This window comes from Myodes glareolus, chromosome 1 (assembly GCF_982192425.1).
Source record: "Myodes glareolus chromosome 1, mMyoGla1.1, whole genome shotgun sequence".
Classification (NCBI taxonomy): Eukaryota; Metazoa; Chordata; class Mammalia; order Rodentia; family Cricetidae; genus Myodes; species Myodes glareolus.
This window is the reverse complement of record NC_142026.1, coordinates 35556815-35579811: the sequence shown is the minus strand read 5'-3', so window position 1 is coordinate 35579811 and position 22997 is coordinate 35556815. Positions and strand designations below refer to the sequence as shown.

Genomic DNA, 22997 nt, shown 5'->3' with positions numbered 1-22997 from the left:
AATGATCTACCACTAAGCTACATCTCCAGCTCTGAAATTCCTCCATGATTCTTAACCATCTTTCTGTTCTCTCTTATGTTTGTTTTATTTGTATTTATTTATTTATGTTGGAAGCCCAAATGACAGCTAGGTGTGGTAGTACACAACTTTAATTCCAGCATTTGTGAGGCATAGGCAGACAGGTCTCTGTAAATTCATGGCCAGCCTGGTCTACAGAGTGACTTTCAGGACAGTCAAGGGCTGTTACACAGAGAAACCCTGGTTAGCGTTTCTATTGCTGTGAAGAAACACTGTGACCACAGCAACTCTTGTTTGTTTGTTTTTGTTTTTTGTTTTTGGGGGGCTTGTTTTGTTTTGATTTGTTTTTTTGTTGTTGTTTTGGTTTTTTGTTTTTGGGGGGTTTTTTGGTGTTTTGTTTTTGTTTTGTTTTTGTTTTTGTTTTTTCGAGATAGGGTTTTTCTGTAGCTTTGGAGCCTGTCCTGGAACTAGCTCTTGTAGACCAGGCTGAACTCACAAAGATCCACCTGTCTCTGCTTCCCAGTGCTGGGATTAAAGGCGTGTACCACCACCACCTGGCTAGCAACTCTTATAATAGAAAAAAAATTAATTGCAGTGGCAGCTTATAGTTCAGAGGTTCAGTCTATTATCATCATGCCAGGTAGCACGTGGCCTGCAGGCAGACATGGTGCTGGCTACATTTTGATCACAAGGCAACAGGAGATGGTTGGGTCACACTGAGCAAAGCTTGAGCAAAAGAGACTCCAAAGCCCACTCCACAGTGACACACTTCCTCCAACAGGGCACACCCACTCGAACAAAGCTACACCTCCTAATGGTGCTACTCACTGAGATTATGAGGGCCAATTACATTCAAGTTATCACATTCCACTCCCTGGCTCCCATAAACTTGTATTAGTATCATAATGCACCAGGCGGTGGTAGTGCACACCTTTAATCCCAGCACTTGGAAGGCAGAGGCAGGTCTCTGTGAGTTCCTGGACTGGCTCCAAAGCTACACAGAGAAACCCCCATCTCAGAAAAAAAAAAAAAAAAAAACAACAACAAAATCATAATGCAAAATGCATTTAGTCCAACTTCATAGTCAACCAGGTGTGGTAGTGCACGCCTTTAGGCGTGGTAGTGCAGGCCTTTAATCCCAGCACTTGGGAGGCAGAGGCAGGCAGATCTCTGTGAGTTCAAGGCCAAGCCTGATCTACAGAGTTCCAGGTCAGCCAAAGAAACACAGAGAAACCCTGTCTCAAAAAAAAAAAGAAAGAAAGAAAAGAAAAGAAAAAACAAAAAAAGTCCACATAGTCTATCACAGTCTCAATAATGTTTAAAAGTTCAGAGACTCTTCTGAGAGTCATGCCATCTCTTACTGTTATCCCCTGTAAAATCAAAATCAAAAACATCATGTACTTCCAACAATGGCACAGGGTACACGTTACCATTCCAAAACATAGGGAAGGAAGCATAGCAAGGAAATACTGGACCAAAGCAAGACTCAAACCCAGCTTGGAGTTTGGGGAAAACTTGAAACTGCATTTTCATGTCTAATGTCAGAATTTTCTTCAGATCTCCAACTCCATTCAGCTTTGTTGACTGCAACACACTTCTTTTTTTTGGGCTGGTTCCACTCGCTGTTAGCAGCTTTCCTCAGCAGATAGCTCACGGCAGTGGCATTACTAACATCTTGGGTTCTTTAAGGCAATTCAGGCCTCAATTTCACAGCTTCACGAAATGGGCTGTCTGGGCCTCAATTCAGGGACACCCAATATATACCTGGCCTCTGCAGAAGCTAGACTCATGTAGCCGAAGCTGCTAAACTCTGCTGCTTGCTGGGACTGGACCATGGCTCCTCGTTCAATTACATCTTCGCCCATTTGTATTTATTTTTATTGTTTGTGGCTTATGTCTTTAGTTATTTCAAGGTTTTTTTTAATAGTTATAACATCTCAGGTTCTTGTATCTGTCTAATCCTATATAATTTAAATTTTTAATTTAATTTTTTTCTGTTGTAGTTTTACAAATTTTCATAGCAATAGAGAGCAAAGCCAGGGTATGTGTATGCATGTGGTTCCTGAATATATGTCTGTGTACTGCATAGTGCCTGGTGCCCAGGGAAACCAAGAGAGAGGACACCAGATACCCTAGAACTTGGGTTACACATAGTTGTGAGGTTAGATCTTGGTGCTCGGGATCAAAATCGGGTCCACTACAAGAGCAGTGAGTGCTTTTTAACCAGTTAGTCATCTCTCCGCCTTACCCCCTATTTAAAGACGTGTGTGTGTTTTATACAGGTGTTATGGGGGTGCCAAGTGAATTACATGGGTGCTGGGATCCAAATTCCAGTCTTCATGATTGCAAAGCAAATGCTCTTAACTGCTGGGCCATCTCTGCAGCTCCACTGCATCTTACTCTTTGAACTTTGGACTTTTAACTTCTATACTGTAGTTGATCTGTGAATATCTTTTTTATCCTGTTATAAAATTTATTCCTTCTTGAGTGTGCCTACTTTTTTCTGTTCATTATTTTAGCTTAGGGTAGGATTTGCTGGACAGAAAGGGTAGTGGGGATTTAAGCCCAAACCTTTAGAGTTCTAGTCTCTTGTCTCTGAGCATCCCCAGAGACACTTTTATCTCCCAGCCCAGTAGACTCAGAAATTTACAGCTGTTTGTTGCTATGTTTCTGGTCTGCTGCTTCTCCATTTAGGTCTACTTTCTGCTTAGGGTATGCCCTTTTTTGGTTTTTCAAGATAGGGTTTCTCTGTAGCTTTGGAGCCTGTCCTGGAACTAGCTCTGTAGACCACATTGGCCTTGAACTCTCAGAGATCCAACTGCCTCTGCCTCCTGAGTGCTGGGATTAAAGGCGTGCACCATTTAGGGAATCAGGATTTGAAAATTCGGAGAATGTGTCTATGTTCTAGGCTTTTACCCTGAGCAGTCAGGAAGCTTATTCCCTGTTCCTTGAGGTATGAAAACCCAGGCCAGTGGTCACTTTTTGACACTTCTCATGTCATACTTATCAGCACTCCAAGAGCATCTGGGATATTTTGTGGTGCACATTTAACATTTGTATCTTTTTGTTTGAGATAGTCTATTGATAGGCTAGGTTGGTCTTGAATTCCTTAATCCTCGTGGCTCTTTCTATCTCTCAAGTACTGAGATCACAAGCCAGTGTTACCACACCTTCCTTGGTTTAATAATAACTTCATTAATTTCATACTTTGTTTTATTTTTGAGACATCATCTTAGTCTGTAGCCCACTGTGACCTGGAACTCCCAATAATCTCTGCCTCAGCCTCCTGAGTGCTGGAATTACAGGATATCACCCACACCTAGCTAACCACATTTTTTAACCAGCTCATTGAGGTGTACAGCAGGCACTGAGCTAGCTTGTACTTGTGTTGGCTTCCTAACTCCACTGGCGGTCCCTTGACAGCAAACATGTTGACTTGTGAGAGGGGTCATCTCCCTCTCCACAGCACTGAGATCTCAGTAACAAAAGAACAACAACAACAAAAACATTTGTTCTAGTTACTGGTTGATTCATCTCCAGGGAAAGACACCCTGCAGACCACAATAATAACACAGAAGAGAAAGGCAGCTTGGTGCCTACAGAGGCTTTAGGAAGCTCTATCACTCAGTTGCTGCTGGCAGTTTGGAGATGCCCTTGGGTCTTTCAGACAGTGCACATTCTGTGCCTTCAGTGATTTATGTCAGAAGGGATGTGATGTTCTCACCAGTTGTGTTGCTAGTTCTGGGGCTTCTGAACTCTGACACCACAACTTGCATATACTTTCCTATTCAACAACCTCCATCCCCAGCCTGAACTCCGTATTCTTTGCATCGCATTCCTCTTTCTTCCTTGCCCTGTCTTTAGTGTCAGCCCAACTAGAGCAGCTCTTCCCAGTCCCTCAAGCCAAGAACTTCAGTGCTGTGCTGTTTGTGATGCCCAGCACAGTGCTACTACCTTCTAAGTATGTGTCAAGTCTGTCTGCTTAAAACCTTATGAGCCTTAGACTGAAAACTGCAGAAAGCCTCTCGAGCCCTTTCCACCTATCAGTGTCACACTAAAAATACACCTGGGAGGCACATGTTATCCAGACCTGGTGGCCCAGCTGCGACCAAAGAACCTCTAGTTCTACACAGTGAAACTTTGTCAAAAGTGAGGTGGGGAGCACAGCTGTTTGATTGGTTTCTAGCCTTTAGTCATCCTGAGTAACAGCCATCTCATGGTCACAGCTAGTGCTGATGGGTTTCATTGACCTGTCTGCTCTGCCTAGGTCATAAGAGTGTTCATGTCACCTCAGTACAGGTTCAAAATGTCTACAAATTCTTCCAGTAGTTGTCACTAGACACAATAGGATAGAACTAAATCTGCTTCCAGAGAAGAAAGCAGCACCCTGAGGACAGAGGTCCAGCATTGTCCAACTCAGTATGGGTGGGAGAGGAGCACACTGCAGGCTGCTCTGTACAGATGGGACCCTAAATAAAATTTCAGTTTCGGAGTTTGTTATGTTTGTTGGTCATTGAGGAATGAAGCCGCCGGCTGTAGTAGAGGTGGGGAGGAGGAACAGAACCCTTAGAACAGATGAGATGTGCTCCACCAGGGAGTGCTCTGAGGGGGGATGGTAAAATGGTTTTCTCGGCCGTCCACTGTGTGAGGTCCTCGGAGCTTTTCCCTTTCTGTGACACTGTTGCTGGTGGCCTCGACTTCTGCACCCTTGCACCTTTATATCGGGACCTGCCTGCTCATGGTAAGTAACTAACTTCCCAACTCGCTCCCTCTCGAGCCGCAGAACTCTTATGAAGTTGGTCGATCCCGGGCGCTCTAGGGACCCTGCAGCGGGCGGGGCGGGCGGCCGGTCTGACGTGTCTCGGCGGGATTGGAGCCGCCGCCCTATATAGCAGCGGCGGCCCGAGCGCCGCGCCTCGGAGCGTCCCGGCTTCTCCCGCGCAGCGGCAGCGACAGACGGACAGACTCTTAGGCGGTCACACTCACTAGTGAGAATCGGGCGAGTTGGTGGGCGGGACGCAGGGGGGCTTGTTGGTGGGCACGGCCGGGGTCCGTTCCCCAGCTCCCCGGCCGCACTGGCGCCTGGTCTCCGCTACCGCGACGGGCGGGGGCCGCTACGTGTCACTCTGCGCATGGCCGCGCTGGAGCGCAGAAACTTTCCCAAGTCCGCCACGCGCCGCGGGTCTGCTTGCGGGCCCGGGTAGCCTGGTCAACTAGCTCTCCGAGCGAGCCGCCGCGGTGGGGGAGGGGAGCGACCTGGCCAGGTTGGTGACGTGGGCAACCGAGCCGGCCCCTCCCCCGCACCCCTTCCCCCCAGCTCGGCCGCACGGGCCCTACGGGCTGTGGACAGGACCTGGGTCAGTGGCGCCCTAGTTCGCGCGGCAGGCTGGGATCTTCACCCAGGGCCCCCATGTCCGGCGCGGTGTCTCGGTACACCTCCACCTGCGGCGTCCGGCTACGTGGTCACTGGAGGACTCCAGGCCCAAGTACTACTTGGATGCGCCCCAGGGTCCATGGGTGAAAAATACATTACGGAAAAATACCGAATTTGGATGAAAGGCTTGGAGGCCGAGCAGGATGCTGTCCCTTTAAGCCTGTCCCCGCCCGCGGGCGCTCTTGGCCGGTGGGAGGGCCATGCTGAGGTGGCATCTGCGAAAGTTCCTCCCAGGCTGGGTCTCTGACTTCCAGCGCTGGGTAAAGCACTAGGCCGGCCTTGGTGGTCACAAACTGAAGAGTTTGTGTTCTCAGCAGAGCCTGGTTTTATTCTTAATTTTGAAGTTTGTACTCTTGAATATTGTGGGACTTCTGAGGACTGTAAAAGTAAACACTTTCAACTTTGAAAGAGAAACCTGAATCCCAGCTAAGGTTTTCACGCTGGAAGTTTTTGGTGCCCTCCATGAGGACTGGTCTAGAGTATAAAAGAACTTGGTTCTCTCTAATGGAGGTTGATAGGATATTCTGTCTGGAGCGTGTTTGAATTCTCTTCGCATACTGTTGGCCCTTACTTACATAAGTAGTTGGCACAACTTAGCACAGGGGAATCAATTTAAATACTTCCTTGTTCAGAAGCAAAAAAAAAAAAAGTAGAATTCTTCACTTATAGCCTTTTCTGTTTTCTAGATTAATACATAGTTTCAAGCTGCCACAGTTTCACCTTTCTCTTTTGCAGAAGTCCCTGTTGGTTCTTGGAGGGGTAGAAGAAGCTGTCCCTGGCTTCTACTTATCTTGCTTTATTTAGTTCTAGTTCTGTGTTGGGAACTGACGTTCTGCCATGTTCTTTTATGCTCTCCGAAGCAAATTGTAATGTCAAAGTTGCAGGTTAGCATTGGGTACTAACTACAGCGTTCGGTGGCAAATATGGTTGAGATGGCCTCGGTGCCAGTGAGGGACTGGAGACTCTGGAGAGGAGGGCCTGCACCCACTGTAGGAGACTTAAGACATGTAGCAACCAGAATAGGAAAGAGTACAGATTTCATCCTGTCTTGACAGAATCTTTACAGGGAGGCAGGGAACTGGGCTCCCAGGAGCACTCTTCTTTTTTTTCTCTGGTGGTATTTGAAAATTAGAATAATACTCAATGTCTTTCAGTCCTAACTTACATGATTCACTCCACCAAAAGTCTGAGCTACCAAATCATGGATGGGCTCCAGTTCTCCTGAAGGTTTTGGCAATGGAGATGCAGAGTGGAGGGCACATGTTCAGCTGTAATGGCTGCTGCACAGTGTGGCCAGCCAGGTGCAGCAGGTTAGGCCTGTGAGTTGTCAGTAGAGGTAAAGCAGTTGGGGTAAAGGCAGAGGGCCTGTTGCATAGGTGCTGCTGTAAACCAGGTGCAGGTGGGCTCTCGGACTGTGTGCTACTGGAAACTGGAAGGCATGCACTGACCTTTACTTCTGGAGTAAGTAAAGCTTCTTACTCCAGAGTCTACAGTGGAGATGAAGTCTGTATTTACAAATGGGCATTAGGTATGTGTTTTAAATTAAGACTTTAACAGGGTTTTGAGTTAATTTTAAAAAAGAAAAAACTTACCAAATGATAATCTGAACAGAGTCTGTTCAGTAGATCTTTAATTGTGATCTCTATGACCCAAGCTCTTACAAACGTTGAAATCTAGAAGCTAGACCCCAATAAGTCTTGTCAACCTGTCTGGAGTTTTCTAGAAGTCCACTCTGCTGTTCCTGACTGCCAGAGGGTGTCCGTACTTGTCCGGAGCTCTGGAAGCTCTGCTCCAGTTTATTCCTTGGCAGTGACAGCGGGCTTAGACATGGAGGTGCTTTCGGCAGTCACTTGGTTTGTTGTAAATACTCCTGGAAAGGGATGGTTAGGTGTGGGGACATGCTTAAGAATCTGTGCAGAGACTGTATTGCAGTTCGCACAAGGCAATATGTGGTGTAGGCTTGTGTATTCCTCTGTATCAAGACTAACCTTACCCTGGAAAGCAGGGGCAATAGTCAGTGGCAGCACAGAGACAAAAACATATAGTTAGGGTCACATGGATGAACCTGGTAAAGTGGGTGGGCATCTGGGTTTAAGAAGTGATAGCAGAACACACTTCAGTCCCAAAAGTCAGGAGGCAGGTGGATCTCTGAGTTCAAGGCTAACATGATCCTCGTAGAGATATCTTGTCTCAAGACCAAAAAAGGTACTTATAGAATAATTTTTGCGCTCCTCGGGTGGCCTTGGACTCTTAAAATTTTATGACTTGATTTTTAAATCTTTGTAGATTAGAAGTAACTGAAGGATTTCTACAGGACAATAGCAAGAAAAAAGGAACTGTAAAGTTAACAAGGATTCTTTTGGTTTTGATGTTTTTGAGACAGGTCTCACTTTGAAACCCAGTTTGGTCTTGAACTCACAGAGATCCACTTGCCTCTGCCTCCCAAGTGTTGGGGGTGTGCCACTCTAGCTCTCTCTATCAAGGAGCCCTTGGGCGCTCTGTTAGCTCAAGCACGAGATGTGCATTCTGCTAGGTGCAACCGCTTCACAGCAGAGTCAGTCTGGCAGGTCACAAGGACCCAGTGTACAGATCACTTCTAAGATCCCTTGAAGAATTGTCCTGAGAGTTCTAGATGATTCAGGTTTTACTGTAATGTGTCTTATTCAAAGTTAATGGCCTAAGACCAGAGCTTTTGTAGTGTTTTTTTTTTCCCCTAAGAGATTTGCCTGTTACTAGAAACTAAATGTAAAGAATATTTAGTTCGTTGTTTCTTGAGAGGTGAAAGGATCTAAATTATAGAGCATGGATAAGTAACCTTTCTGGTTTTTTGTTTGTTTGTTTGACTTTTGTCTGTTTCTCTCTCTCTCTACCCTATACTAGTAAAAGCTGGCAGGCTGACAGAGGCAACCTCGGGACGGACTTTCTGGCTACTGACCATTTTGCTGGTAAGTTTGAGTGCCCTTCCTGAAGACTTCTCTGCCTAGGACACAAAGATGTGTGAGTTAGTTCTAGCCTGAACCATCTCTTAGACGTCTTCTGTGCCATAATAGGCAAATCCACGGCTTCATGTGCCCTTCAGCTGTGTCCTCTGCCTTGCATCTGTTTCTAGTCCTTTTCTTCTTAATCATAAATTACGTTTTGTTTTGTCTTCAGAATTTGAGTTTTAATATGCTTTAGGAATACTTTGTAAAGTTGGGAAGAGGTTTTACATTAGTGTAATAAAGTAAGATTTTTGTTTCATTTTTTGGTGTTTTGTTTTTGATACAAGGTTTCTCTGTGTAGCCCTAGCTGTCCTAGAATTCACTCTGTAGACCAAGCTGTCCTCAGATCTGCTTGCCTCAGCCTCCTGAGTGCTGGAATTAAAGGTATTTGCCATTGACAGCCAGCTGCATAATTTATTGAAGTGCTTGCATTTTACCAAGATGTGATATATGTAATACACTGGTGCATAATGGTGTAAAGAAAATGAGTGCTTCCTCACTCTGGTGTTGTGAAGCTGCCGAAAATTACACAAGGGCAAAGAAGCTAACAACTGTGCCTGAGAATGCTGCATTGCACCATACATTACAAACAGGGAGCTGGGACCTTCAGAGCCAGTATCCACGGCTGTCCTGGAATAAGGAATGTTGTGCCTTGAACCAGTTTCCTCTCTTGTGAGTGATCTCCTCCACACTGGGCAAAAGTGCCCTGTGATAGTCAGCAGGTTGAGGTACTTGGCACAATATGTGTATCTGGTTTACTGACAATATGAAGCACTGTGAGGTTTCTTCCACCCCCCCCCCAATTCCTGAGATGTTTGAAATGGTTCTTTATGGCCTCTGGATAAGTACCTTGCATGTCCTAGTTGTAGTAATTGTCATTTTTATGCTTCTTAAAAGCATCAGGAGGCATATGTTATATGAACAAAATAAGATGGAGATGACTATTAAGAGAGTATTCCTGGGATTGATCTGTAACAAAGATGGGTCAGGCAGGTTCCAGTAATCCCAGAGTACCCATGATTTGGGGTGGGGGAGGGGGTAACAAGCTGTTGTTACTGAAGCCCTCTCACTGTGGCTTCCACAATGGGTAGGTGGTACAGACTCTGAGCTTTGGGTTTCTAGGTCTCTTAGCCAAATCTTGTCTACTGTGTGACAGTTTCTGAGAAAAGTTAATCAAATGGGCTAGGACCCTACTTTACTTTAATTTGCCATGTTCATTGAAAGCCTGAAGTATAATTTACATCAACCTTGTACAGAAAATAAATACTATAGTTTTCAGTGAGAAGATAAAAACCTTGACTGAAACATTTAATTTTTTTTTTAAAGATTTTTTTTTTAAAAGAAGATTTATTTAGTTAGTTAGTTAGTTTACAGTGTTCTGTCTGCATGTGTGCCTGCAGGCCAGAAGAGGGCACCAGATTTCTTTTACAGATGGTTGTGAGCCACCATGTGGTTGCTGGGAATTGAACTCAGGACTTTTGGAAGAACAATCAGTGTTCTTACCCTCTGAGCCATCTCTCCAGCCCCGACTGAAACATTTAAAACAGAACTATACATCACTGAGTTAGCTGTACTTGGGTTGTCTCCTCCTTGATTACCTTTCTCTTGTAGTGTCTTACTAGGATTGTGTGTGGACGTGAGATCAACCATGAGCTCCGTTGCAGTTTTGACCCAGGAGAGTTTTGCTGAACATCGAAGTGGGCTGGTTCCACAACAAATCAAAGGTGACAGACTACTTTACAAATTTTCCTTAACTTTGGAGACTGGGCTTCTGCTAATTTATTAGTTGGTTGTAAGGGGGATTGGGCAGGTGTGAGGAATGACTCCAGAAACAGATGTAAGTATGGGCAGTTTCTTAGAAATCCAATTAATCTGACAATTGGCAATGACTGCTCTAATTATGGGGTGCTAAAATACTGACTGGGAAGCATCCTTGAGACATTGTTGAGCCTCTTTGAGGATGAGGGTGAGGTGTGACTTCTGTGCTCTTTAAGGCCATTAGCGAAGATGGAGACCAGCACTGCCCAGTGGGTTAGAATGCTAGTCACATAAGCAATTTGGAAGTTTTCCAAACCCAGGTTAAATAAAAGGGAACAGGTGAATTTTTTCCCCAAATATCTTCAGTCAAAAGTTTTGCTTTTTAGACCAGACCAATCTCAAACTTCTGCCTCTGGGATTGCAGGCGTATACCATTACGCATTTAATACATTTAGCCTAATGTTTGTAAAATATTGTCCTTGCAACCTCTCAATGTAAAATAATGTACCTTAAAGCCAGCTACTTTACGGTATTTTTCTTTTAGTATATATATTTATGCGGGGCATTTGATTTGAATGCTAAATTTTTGTGCAAACGTCTTTGATCAGGGCTAACAAGACAGCTCAATAGGTAATGGTGCCTACTTGCCAAGCCTTTGACCTGGATTTGATCCCAACACCTACACAGGTGAAGGAAAGAACTGACTCCTGCAGCTAAGGAAAGAACTGTCCTCTAACCTCCATATGCAACTCAACATGCATACATATGCACATACACAAATAAACAGGGATAATATTTTTAATTTTTTATTTATATTTAGATTTTCTAAAATTTTTGATGAAAAAATAAGCTGTTCTAAGTTGTTAGAACATATTTAAGTTTTCCCTATAATGGAAATGAATATCATTTCTTAAATTTAGAATGAATTAAGCATTTAAAATTCACTTCTTGTCTACACTTTACCCACTCATTCCCAGTGACCACTGTGTTGGTCATTCCTAAGACACTGCTGGTTGTCTGGTTCTCGGTATCTAGGGTCTGAGTGCAGCTCTCTGTAGTTTCTCCTTACTTAAGAGGGAAATGGCACTTCAAGAGTCCAGCCTCTGTTTATGCCACCACCATCAGGCTCAAAAGCAGTGAACTTAGACTAGAGTCCTATCTAATTCCAAAGGTCGTCTTGTCCTCTCCATATCTACATGCCCCGTTGTGTTTTTATTGGGCCCTGCTACTGGTAGATACTGCTCAGCCTTAGGGACACGGGATTATCTAAAACATCCATATAGTTGTTTTTGTGGAGATCATGGTTAAACTAGACAAAAGCATGAACAAATTTGAGCATCATGGACCATGAACATGACTAATAGTCAGGCCCTGATTTCTCCAAGTCTTATTGTTCCTGTCTTGGCTTGAGAGGCCATCAGAGACAGTTCCCATGTGAATTAATTTCACCATTGTACATTACAAAGGGAAATGTGGAACCTCTCTAAAAGCTAATTCTTTGGGGTTTTTTGTTTGTTTTTGTTTTTTAAGACAGGGTTTCTCTGTAGCTTTGGAGCCTGTTCTGGAACTAGCTCTTGTTGTTGACTAGGCTGGTCTTAAACTCACAGAAATCCGCCTGCCTCTGCCTCCCAAGTGCTGGGATTAAAGGTGTATGCCCCGGCTTTAAAAGGTAGTTCTTAAAAGCAGTGTTTAAACTTGTACTATGTGCCAAGCATTTATAATCATGATTTACTTTTGTACTATTAGAAAATAGGAGGACCTAAAAATCTGTCACAAGGTTGCCTTCAAGGGTTTTATACATCTCAGTACTAAAATGGGACTTATATTGTCATATCTTTCATAATGGGACCATGTAGAGGGCAAAATGTTTCCATTTCTGGAATTGGGAATCTCTAGCCCCATCCATTTCTCACACTCGGGGTGCTGGCCTGATGACTACCTGAGGTTTTTCCCCGTAGCTGTGAATGAGGAAAGTGTAATAGTAGCATTGCTCACTCACCATGTTTTAGTGGGGGTTCCTACTACCATTCTGCTGTGTTTGTTCATATAATGTTGAATTGTAGTGCTTTCCTTCTAATCTGTGTTCTCTGGTCTAGTTGCCACTTTAAATTCAGAAGAGGAAAGCGACCCGCCTACCTACAAGGATGCCTTCCCTCCACTTCCTGAGAAAGCAGCTTGCTTGGAAAGTGCCCAAGAACCTGCTGGAGCCTGGAGTAACAAGATCCGGCCAATCAAGGCCTCTGTCATCACTCAGGTAGAAATACATTTCTTTTTGCTTTATCTGTTCCTTGTAGAAGCAAGAACTGATAAAGGGTTTTTGAGTCTGCAGTGATGAGTACACTTTGGGTATATAAAGTGAAGAAGTCTAAAAGGTTACGATTCCTCCTGTGGAGCACACCCTCTGCCATGATCCTCCCATCCAGCCTCCTCCCTGGCACTCTGGACGACTGGCACACAGTTTGAGATAGGCCATATTTGTCAGATTCATGGGGCCATGTGCTTTTCTATTCATTGTAGCCTCTAATTGCGAAGTCCGCCTTTCCTTATCCATATGACAGCCAAAAGCTAATCTGTTGCTGGGCTTTGTGACGCCTAGCTAATCTATCATCCAGAAGCAGGCATATCTCTCGAGTCAGAAGCTAGCCAGAGCTACATAGTAAGACAGTTTTGGGTTTTTTTGTTTTGTTTTTAAAAAAAAAAAAAAAGTTAATGGTCTGTTGGTAACAACTAATTTATTTTCTGGTTTCCTTTGGCTTCATTTCCCTTTCTCTCTTGAGCTATTGAGCTAAAAGTTGAGTGTAGAACTGATGCCTGGTTATGATAGAAAATTATTACCCATGTAATCATAATTCTTGTCCTTGTGTGCATAAGCAACTGCCTCTTGATCTTTTCTTTGTAGCCTTGTTGCTATCTTGTCTTGTTAAATGTATCTTTTGAATGATTCAGATATCTTTCAGGGATAATTGATCCCTCTTGCTTCTACCACTGCTCCTCCTCAACTCCATAAACCCTCCTTGCTCTTTTAGCAGAATTTGTTATGCCTTAAAATTCTTGATGTCACCTCTGCCCCTGCCTCCTGCCTGCTGCTACCGCTGCTGTTTCCTATCATGGGTGCTGCTTTCTCTTCAGAAAGGTTTTCCATTATGTCCTTGGTGGTTTTAACCTAGGCACTTGCCTCCCTTTAAGTCCTTCAGAGACTTTCTGTTTCTGATGCTGTTCATTGTTTATCTGTACCATATGCCCGCCTCCGGCCTTGGAGGATTTCTCCTTACTGCCTTGTCTGTGGCACTGCTTAGTGGGTGAAGGATTAATAAATATATATTGCATGTGGTCGTTCTTCCTTTTCTTTGATTGTTTAACATTGTCTTTGGGGGTCTTTTCTGAACAGGTATTTCATGTACCCCTGGAAGAGAGAAAATACAAAGACATGAACCAATTTGGAGAAGGTGAACAAGCAAAAATCTGCCTTGAGATCATGCAGAGGACTGGTGCTCACCTGGAGCTCTCTCTGGCCAAAGACCAAGGTCTCTCCATCATGGTCTCAGGGAAGCTGGATGCGGTCATGAAAGCCCGGAAAGACATTGTTGCTAGACTGCAAACACAGGTGAGTGTCGCTAGGCCTGGTATCCCGAATTACTTGACTGATCCTTGTGCAGGTCAGAGGACAGCAACATTTAGAACCATTCTGATTTTAGTGAAAACCACTAAATTAATGATAGGACTGGGATACCTGTCAGATCAGCCATTGAGCTAAATGTACTGAAAAAATGAGGCTTTTTCCAGATTTGAGACACTTACAAGCAGTGAGTTTGCTAGGTAGGTAGTGATCGCCAATTTTTAGACCTCAAACTTGGGAAGTAAATGACCAGATTTTTTTTTCTCTATTTCTACCAGTCTGGTGCCAGTACTTGGAATTATTTGAGAATGATTAGAATAAAAGGCATTTCTTCAAGGCATTTCTCCTTAAGGCCAAGAAAAAGGCAGAGAATCTTACTAACGTGCCATGTGACAGGTGCCATGCTGTGGAGTTTGTTCAGAGATAGGGGCTACTCCCGCTTACTGCTGAGCCTCTAGACAAGCTAGAGGGGAGTGATCCTGCTCTGCCACTGATGTAGCCAACACAGTCTAAGATGGTTCTAAGTCCCAGGTATCATCATGGAATTACACAATGAAATGTCACGAGCATTGCTTGTGATTGTATAGCATTGTAACTCTAGCATTAGACCCTGAAAAACTGTTATGAGAATTTTTAAAAGCAAACTGCAAAATTATCATTTTACTTCTAAACAGTATACTGTCTAATGATTGTACTATTATATTACTTTATATTTATAAAAGAGATCCTAAGGAATTCATATTTGACCTTTTGTTTAGACTTATGTCTCTGTCTTTCAAATTGGTTGTTTAAATCAATGTTCATTTGATCGTGGCATCACATGTCTCCTTAACAGTATCTCCCCTACACATACACATACACACACACACACACTTAATGCCATTTATTTTGCTAAAAGGTTAGTATTTAATTGCTCTGCTTTCCTTTGTCATTTCTTGTGAGCTGTTACTGAGTTCTAAGAGCTTGACTGCTTTATTTCTTGGTTTTTGGGGTTGTTTTGTTTTGGTTTTGAAACAAGAACTCACTATGTAGCCTGACTGTCTTGGAACTTGTTCTGTCTCCCAAGTGCTGGGATTAAAGCACTTGTCACCATGCCTAGCCTTGAGCTTGATTACTTCATATTCAGCATGTTTGGTGTGGATACTTGTTATCACAGATGGATTTTGTTGTTGCTTTGTTTTCCCATGAGCTGATTGTGTGATTCATTACTAGAGTGGGTGTCATCTGCCTTCTTTGTCCTTCGCTCATAGGATTCACTGATGATCTGGCTATATTCATTAAAATTTGAAAATGGGGTGGGGGGCTGGAGAAATGGTTCAGAGGTTAAAAGCACTGGCTGTTCTTCCAGAGGTCCTGCGTTCAATTCCCAGCAACCAAATGATGGTGGCTCACAGCCATCTATAATGACATCTGGTGCCTCTTCTGGCATGCAAGCATACATGTGTAGGCATACATAAAGGCAGACAGAATGTTGCATACATAATAAATAAATCTTTTTTTAAAAAAAATAAAGTTGAAAATGGTGGTTTTCAAATGTATGGTGGTGCTGGGGAGATGGTTTTATGAGGAAAAATACCTACCTGCTGGCAACCTGAATTCAATCCCTGAAACACACACAGTAAAAGAGAAGAACCAATTCCCCCAGGTTATCCTCCAACAGCACACACATAAATGCCCATAAAATAGATAAAAATGTAATTTAAAATAAGTCACTTGGTCTGGGGGTGCTGTCAGTGATGGGTGAAATGCCCTTTTTTTATTGTTATTTGGCATCTTTTGTTTTTGTTTTGTTTTCCTTTTTGGTGAGAGGGTCTCTGTATAACCCTGGCTGTTCCAAAACTCTCTATGTAGACCAGACTGACCTCGAACTTAACAAAGATCCACCTGTCTCTGCCTTCCCAAATGCTGGGGTTAAAGGTGTATACCACCACCCCCAGCCTGGTAAAGTACTTTAACAGGTTCAAGACTCTAGGTTTGGTCCTTAGCATAAATAAATTGAATAGTTAACTAATTGAAAAAGAAATAATAATTTTTCTCTTTACTATTTTCTACCATCAGTCTTCAGCAGGTAATTGTCACATTTTAGTACATCTTTAAATTACATTGTGTTAGAATGTTTGAGGGAGGCAGGCAGATCTCTGAGTTCGAGGCCAGCCTGGTCTACAAGAGCTAGTTCCAAGACAGGCTCCAAAGACACAGAGAAACCCTATCTCTAAAAACAAAACAAAAAAAAAGAATGTTTGAGGGACTGAGTTTAGTTTTGTTTTGGTTTGGTTTTTTGCTTTTTCGAGATACGGTTTCTCTGTGTAGCCCTGGCCATCCTATAACTCTCTCTGTTGACCTGGCTGGCCTCCAGTACCTGTCTCTACCTCCCGAGTGCTGGGATTAAAGGTGTGTGCCACCATCACCCAGCTAAGTTTAGTTTAATTTTTTTAAGAAATGTTAAATAAATTTTGATCAGAATTTCCAGCATTTTTCTGCAATGGCTATAAATATAGCTTTGCCATTTGGTCCTACACAATCAGTAAATATCTAGCTTGTATACCTGTAGTATAAGAATTTCTTCGGTACAAAGGATTTGCTGCTGGTGGTGACTCTGGCCATATTGGTTCTCTGAGCACATCTTCACTGGTGATGAACCAGGCTGTCATGGAACCATGACAACCATGCAATCCAGGTTGGTCTCTAACTCATGATCCTGTCTCAGCTGCCATGTTCCACCATACTAGGGAGTTTCCATAAAATGTCATTGTAAGCTTGGAGAAAGTGATAAATAAGCTGCCTCATCTTTGATCAGAGAAGTTCCTCTGGATTTCTCCTTGTAGGCAGCTTTCTGTTACCCAATAATCTGAATTTCTTTATTTCTAACATAGAAAGTTTTCTCAGGTTAATCTTCTCAGAGCGAAATTTTTGAGTAAGGAATATGATGCATTCAAACTTTCTGTTTAACATGAAAAATGGTATTTTTAAATCAGTAATTTTCTTTTCTGGGTTTTTCTATTTCTTTAAATTTATTTTCAGTTTTTCAAAATTATTTCAATATTTGCATAACTATAATGTCAAACTGAATAGAAATCTTCCTTCCCAGCTCATGTAATATGCCCCTGTCCTTTCCATGATCGCCTTTATACACCACTGTGTGTGTTCTTCATTGTTTACATACACCTTTTTTGTTGTTGGTTTTTTTGGGGATTTTGTTTGTTTTGTTTTTTGAGACAGGGTTTCTCCATAGCTTTGGAGCCTGTCCTGGAACTAGCTCTTATAGACCAGGCTGGCCTCAAACTCACAGATCCGCCTGCCTCTGCCTCCCGAGTGCTGGGATTAAAGGCATGCACCACCACCGCCCGGCTAGTTTATATTTACAAATAGAAGCAGAATACAAGTTGCCATCATCCCTGATCTCAAGGGATGCTTTTTTTTTCTATTTTCTGTGGTGTCTTGTGTATCAATAAATAATGATTTTCCTCATTGTTGTAGAAAGCAGTAGGACATACTCCATATGTATGCTGTAGTTTAAGCTCTTAAGTGGTTTGTAGGCTCTTGTTTCTATGTGACCAAAAAGGGGCGGGAGGTCATGTGCATAGGCTGTTTCTTTTTTAATGTTTTATCTTTAGGTATAATCCTGGAAATGATATTGCTAGGTCAAAAGATTATCTTAAATATCTACTTTGGCCACCAGCAGCAAGTAAATTCCCTCCCTTAGAAGTTTATGTCTTGTTCTCCCATCTACAGAGTACAAGAGCCACACTCACCTAATACTCAGTGTTTTGCGAGTCTGAGGCATAGCTGAGTAAACTTCCCAGTTTGTATATGACAAATGCTTGTATAGGTGTTTATGTGAGTGTGTTCTTGTATCTGGAAGCTAGAAACTGTTCCTTGAGCATGCTCCTCGTTGTTTGAGATAGGGTCTGTTGCTAACCCTGGAACTCCAGCTTGATGGGCTGGTCCTTGAACTGCACAAGTCCACTGTCTTCCTCTCTGATATTAGGATTACAGACTAGTGCCACTACAGCCAGACCTCAACTTAGCTGGCAGGCCCTTTACCAACCAAGTCAATTCCCGGCTTCAGTAATATACTTTTCATTTGCTGCAGGGTTTGTGTGAAAAGTCTGTTCTGTCTATTTTTGATGTCAGATTGTTCACCTTGCTCAGTTTTGGAGAATTAACACTATAGAAGGACTTCCAATCCTTTCATCAGGCAAAAAAGTAAATTTTTTCCAGTTTATTGATATTTTTAATCTCTGTGTTTTGCTCTGGATGTTTGATCCTTTTATATAGTTACATTTACTGTTTTTATTAGGTTGAATCATTGCTAGAAAAGCATTTTCTACTTCCAAATCATAAAAATGTTTATCTTACTTTTTTCTTCCTGCACGTATAAGGGTGTCCTTCTTTTTCAGTTTCTGACTATTTGGGTTGTATTCCAGTCTTATGAAATACTGGCCCAGGTTCTCCTCTTCCCACATGACTGTTCTGTCATCAGCACTGTTTGCAGAAGGCAGTCCTCCCACTGTGGCCAGAGGCTGTTCTCATCGAATCCTAATGCCCACAGGACCCTAGGTCTTTTCTGGGCTCCAGGTCATGGTCCATTAGTCAGTCTTTGTACTAATGCTTTCCCACTTCTATCTGGTGTTCACTATTGCTTGGTTTTCTGGTTTCCCCATGCAAGTTTGGGGTGAGAGAGGGGTGTGTGTTATGTACAGGTGTCTGCACATGTGGGGACCAGAGGTTGATTTGACATCAGGTGTCTTTCTTCAGTTCTTTCTGAGACGGGGTGTCTCACTGTGCTTAGAGTTCACAGATTACCTAGACTGATTGGCCAGCCAGCCCCCAGGATTCTGTCGTCTTCACTTTCCAGCACTGTGAGCCCATGGAAGTTTATGATCAAAACTCTAGTAATTTTTTTATAATTAGAAAAATTGATACTTATGTTATTTCAGCCACCTTTTGTAGCTTGTATGGGATGTTGCAGCATACATCTTTCTCATGGTGGGGAAAAGCCAGGATTTGTAGACGCCTGTCAAGGCCTGTACCACTGGAATACACACCCCCATATTACACCTCGTACCTTGCAGTTGTTAAAGTTGTTTTTTAAAAAAAAAAAGACTCCAGCTGACTTCTGGAGTCTTTTTCTTTCCTTCTTGTTATAAATGGGAAGAAGAATTTAATGAAATAGTGGTTTCCCCATGCAATCAGATGTCTTCTTCTGTCTCATAATAGAGAAGTCTGCATAGTGGTGTGGCCCTGGTTTGGACCAGGGTAGGCTCCCTGTGATCCTGACTTGGTGTATGCGCTCTCATGGTTATAAGGGGATAAGATAGCGTTCTATTTATTTATTTATTTATCATGTATACAGCATTCTGCCTCCATGTATACCTACCTGCCATAAGAGGGTGCCAGATCTCATTACAGATGGCTGTGAGCCACCATGTGGTTGCTGGGAATTGAACTCAGGACCTTTGGAAGAGCAGCCAGTGCTCTTAACCACTGAGCCATCTCTCCAGCCCTGAGATAGCTTTCTTGAGCATTCTAATTAGGGAATATCCTAGAAGAATGTGCTTTATCAGAACCCTAGGTAATTTTTTGTTTGTTTGTTTTTGGTTGGTTTGTCCTGTAACAGGCCTCAGCAACTGTTACCATTCCTAAAGAGCACCATCGCTTTGTCATTGGCAAAAACGGAGAGAAACTACAAGATTTAGAACTAAAAACTGCAACCAAAATCCAGATCCCACGCCCAGATGACCCCAGTAATCAGATCAAGATCACTGGCACCAAAGAAGGCATCGAGAAAGCTCGCCATGAGGTCCTTCTCATCTCTGCTGAGCAGGTGAGCCCTCTGAGTGACCTGAATCCCTGCACTCTGCAACATACCCAACACCAGCCTTGTTTCCAGTGTGCTTACCACTTTCAAAATGAACTAGAGGTGCTGTGTGTATGTAAGGCCTTGACTGTGTCTTTGGCAAGCTCTGCTGTTCCAAGGGTTCTTATCAATCAGTTCATTCTGCCCTTTCCAGGACAAACGTGCTGTAGAGAGGCTAGAAGTGGAGAAGGCCTTCCACCCCTTCATCGCTGGGCCGTACAATAGACTTGTGGGCGAGATCATGCAGGAGACAGGAACACGCATCAACATCCCTCCACCCAGTGTTAACCGGACAGAAATTGTCTTCACTGGAGAGAAGGAGCAGCTGGCTCAGGCTGTGGCTCGTATTAAGAAGATTTATGAGGAAAAGGTGCAGTATGGACGTGGCAGAACTGGAAAACAAGAGCATTTAATGGGATTTTAGTGTGCATCCTTTTGCCCTTGAGCACAAAGCTTAGTATCTGTATTCAGTACTTGGTGGCTACATTTCCCTCTAGTGGGTATGTTATAGGCTGGTGTCCTGGTTTTGTGTGTGTGTCCTTTCTTGGGATCTGTGACCACACTGGTAGGTTGCTGCCATAGGATTGGCACGTACTTTTTAGAGGTGACTTGTAGCTTATTCTGACTTTGAGGTATGAAACTATTTGGAAAAAGCAGGGTGGAAGTATAGCTCTGTGGTAGAGCACTTGTCTAACAAGAAAAAAGCCCTAGGTCAAATCCCCAACACCACAAAGGGAAAAATGGGGAAAGTAGTTGATTCACTCAAGTGTTCAGGGTTGACATTAAAATCCTTGAAGGTGACTAGACTCGGGAAGTCCAGACACCTGAGAAGTAGAATTTCTGGGGGAGCTGGTTATAGTCTTCAGTTATTGAAAACCACATCTAGATCCCCAGCTGGCTTTGTTGGTAATGACAGTCTGTCCATACAACCTGTGTCTCCTATCTCTTCTGCTGACTATCTTTATGGTGCTCTTAATTAGAAGAAGAAGACTACAACCATTGCGGTGGAAGTGAAGAAATCTCAGCACAAGTATGTTATTGGGCCAAAAGGCAATTCATTGCAAGAGATCCTGGAAAGAACTGGAGTTTCTGTTGAAATTCCACCCTCAGACAGCATCTCCGAAACTGTGATTCTTCGTGGAGAGCCTGAAAAGTTGGGACAGGCATTGACTGAAGTCTATGCCAAGGTAATTCCCTCTAAGTGTGCTTTGATAATTTTGGGGGGCCTATTATGGACTGGCTGTTTGTTGGTATATCCTGGAGACCCAGACACAGTGAAATGTGCCAAATTGGGGGGGGGGGGGTTAGAGACACTCACCACTGAATTCTTTGTGTGTGTTCATATGCAAATGTATGTGTGTGTGCTAGTACATGCGTGTTTGTAGAGGCCAGAAGACTGTCTTGGGGTCATCACTCAGGAGGTGAGACAGTCTGTTGGCATAGAACGTCCAAGTGGGCTGGGCTAGCAAGTGACACAAGCCCCAGAGTCTTTACTTCCACGATTCTACTAGTATGATTACAAACATGCATTACCCTGTCTATCTCTTGGGACCAAAATAGGTCCCTGTGCTCACCCAACTAGTACCCCTGACTGAGCTGTGTCCCCAACCCCACCTCTGTACTTTTTACATGAGCAATTTGATAGTTTTGGAGCCTGTCCTGGAACTTGCTCTGTAGACCAGGCTGACCTTGAACTCCCATAGATCCCTGCCTCTGCCTCCCTAGCGCTGGAATTAAAGGCATTTGCCATCACCTCTTGGCAACTTTTTGTTTTTAAATAAGGTCTGACTGTTAGACCAGGCTAAAATTCTTAAAACATCTCCCTTCCTCGGTGTCTTCACTGCTAGGATTAAGGGAATGCACCATCACACCTGATTTGACCTTTGTTTTAACATAAAGTCTACGGACCCATAACTTTTTCTGTTTTTGTCGTAGGCCAACAGTTTTACCGTTTCCTCAGTCTCTGCCCCTTCCTGGCTTCACCGTTTCATCATTGGTAAGAAAGGGCAGAACCTGGCCAAAATCACTCAGCAAATGCCAAAGGTAGGGAAACATTTTTAAAACTGGTATTTTGAAACTGCCTGTCATGGTTTTGTTTTTGCTATTTGTCCTGTGGATGCTTTGAAGACTATAGAACAATATCAAGCTTCAGTTACCGTGTTGATACAGTCAGCTTCCACTAATAACTATTATAGGAGAGCATAACAAATGTCTTAAGGTATATGTATCATTTTCCCATCTTCATAACCAGACACTGAAGAAGGGCACTAAAAAGAAATCCTACACTAGCTCAGAACTAAGTATAATAAAGGATTATTTATTTGGGGTAGACTCACAGATCACTATCCGCTGCACGTACAGGGAACAGGAACCGGAACAGAATCACACCGCTGGAAGAGCGCAAATGTGCGCTTACATCAGCATATATAAGAGGCCATGCCCAAGCGGGCTGGTAACTTAAAGGCTACTGACTGTAGGAATTCCTACAGCAAGAGATGGTTTTTCATTAATAGGTTATGATTTCATAATGATTTGAAGAGCGACACTTGGAAAGGGACTTAAGTGTGTCATCATCTGTCTTATACTGTTGTCCTTACCAAGAGACAGCAGAGAGCTTTATTCCTAGTCTATTGACATGAGTACTGTTTACCTTACCTGTCATTTCAATTTTTCTAGCCTGAGAATTACTAATGATTTACTTAGATGTAGGCAGACTGCTCCCCCTTTCCAACTATCTTACCCTTTGTGTGTTACAAACAGCACAAGATACTGACCTGCTCGAGTGATAAGTGAGTTTTACTCGATCACTTTGTTTTCAGAACTTTTGTCCTTGAGCTGAGTAAATATCTTAGCCATTAAGACATTTGCTGAGAAAGTATGAAGACAAGAATGTGGATCCTCAGAATTCTTATACACGCCAACTAGGCATGGCAGCAGTACCTATAATTCTAGTCTCAGAAGGTAGAAACAGGATCCTCAGAGCAAGCTCTGGGTTTCATTGAGAGACCCTGCCTCTTGAGTAAGGTGGAGGAATCATCGAGGATGATTCCTGACATCTGCTTCAGGTCTCTACAGACATATACTCACATGGGTTTATACACAAAAATAAAGAAAAGAAAACAAACAGATACTGTCTTTGCCATCTTTTTCTCTTTATACAATCAAAGTGAAGTCTGCCTTCCAAAAAGGAAAACAATTCCTGAGAACATGAACAGTGGTGATGTCTGTACATACTGAGGGCAAGCACACTGTGAAGGGCTTCCCAGCTCCTAGTCTCAGCAAAAAGAAGGTATATCAGAGCTTGGGCCATGATGTATAGTGCCATCCTTC

The 22997-nt window shown here is 43.1% G+C and overlaps 1 protein-coding gene across 4 annotated transcripts in view; it reads left to right on the top strand.

Moving 5' to 3' along the window:
- Hdlbp (high density lipoprotein binding protein) overlaps positions 1-22997 on the top strand; it is a 79755-nt gene that overhangs the window by 34828 nt on the left and 21930 nt on the right. For 3 of the 4 annotated variants that reach the window (XM_048441946.3, XM_048441947.3, XM_048441948.3), the window contains 8 exons: positions 8333-8397; positions 10045-10157; positions 12288-12445; positions 13580-13795; positions 19428-19634; positions 19822-20037; positions 20648-20854; positions 21603-21710. In XM_048441946.3, coding sequence (XP_048297903.1) covers positions 10082-10157; positions 12288-12445; positions 13580-13795; positions 19428-19634; positions 19822-20037; positions 20648-20854; positions 21603-21710 — 1188 coding nt within the window. In that variant the 5' untranslated portion in view covers positions 8333-8397; positions 10045-10081. Of the gene's footprint in view, positions 1-4896; positions 5007-8332; positions 8398-10044; positions 10158-12287; positions 12446-13579; positions 13796-19427; positions 19635-19821; positions 20038-20647; positions 20855-21602; positions 21711-22997 lie in introns of those variants that run through there. The other variant, XM_048441945.3, reaches the window with a different exon arrangement.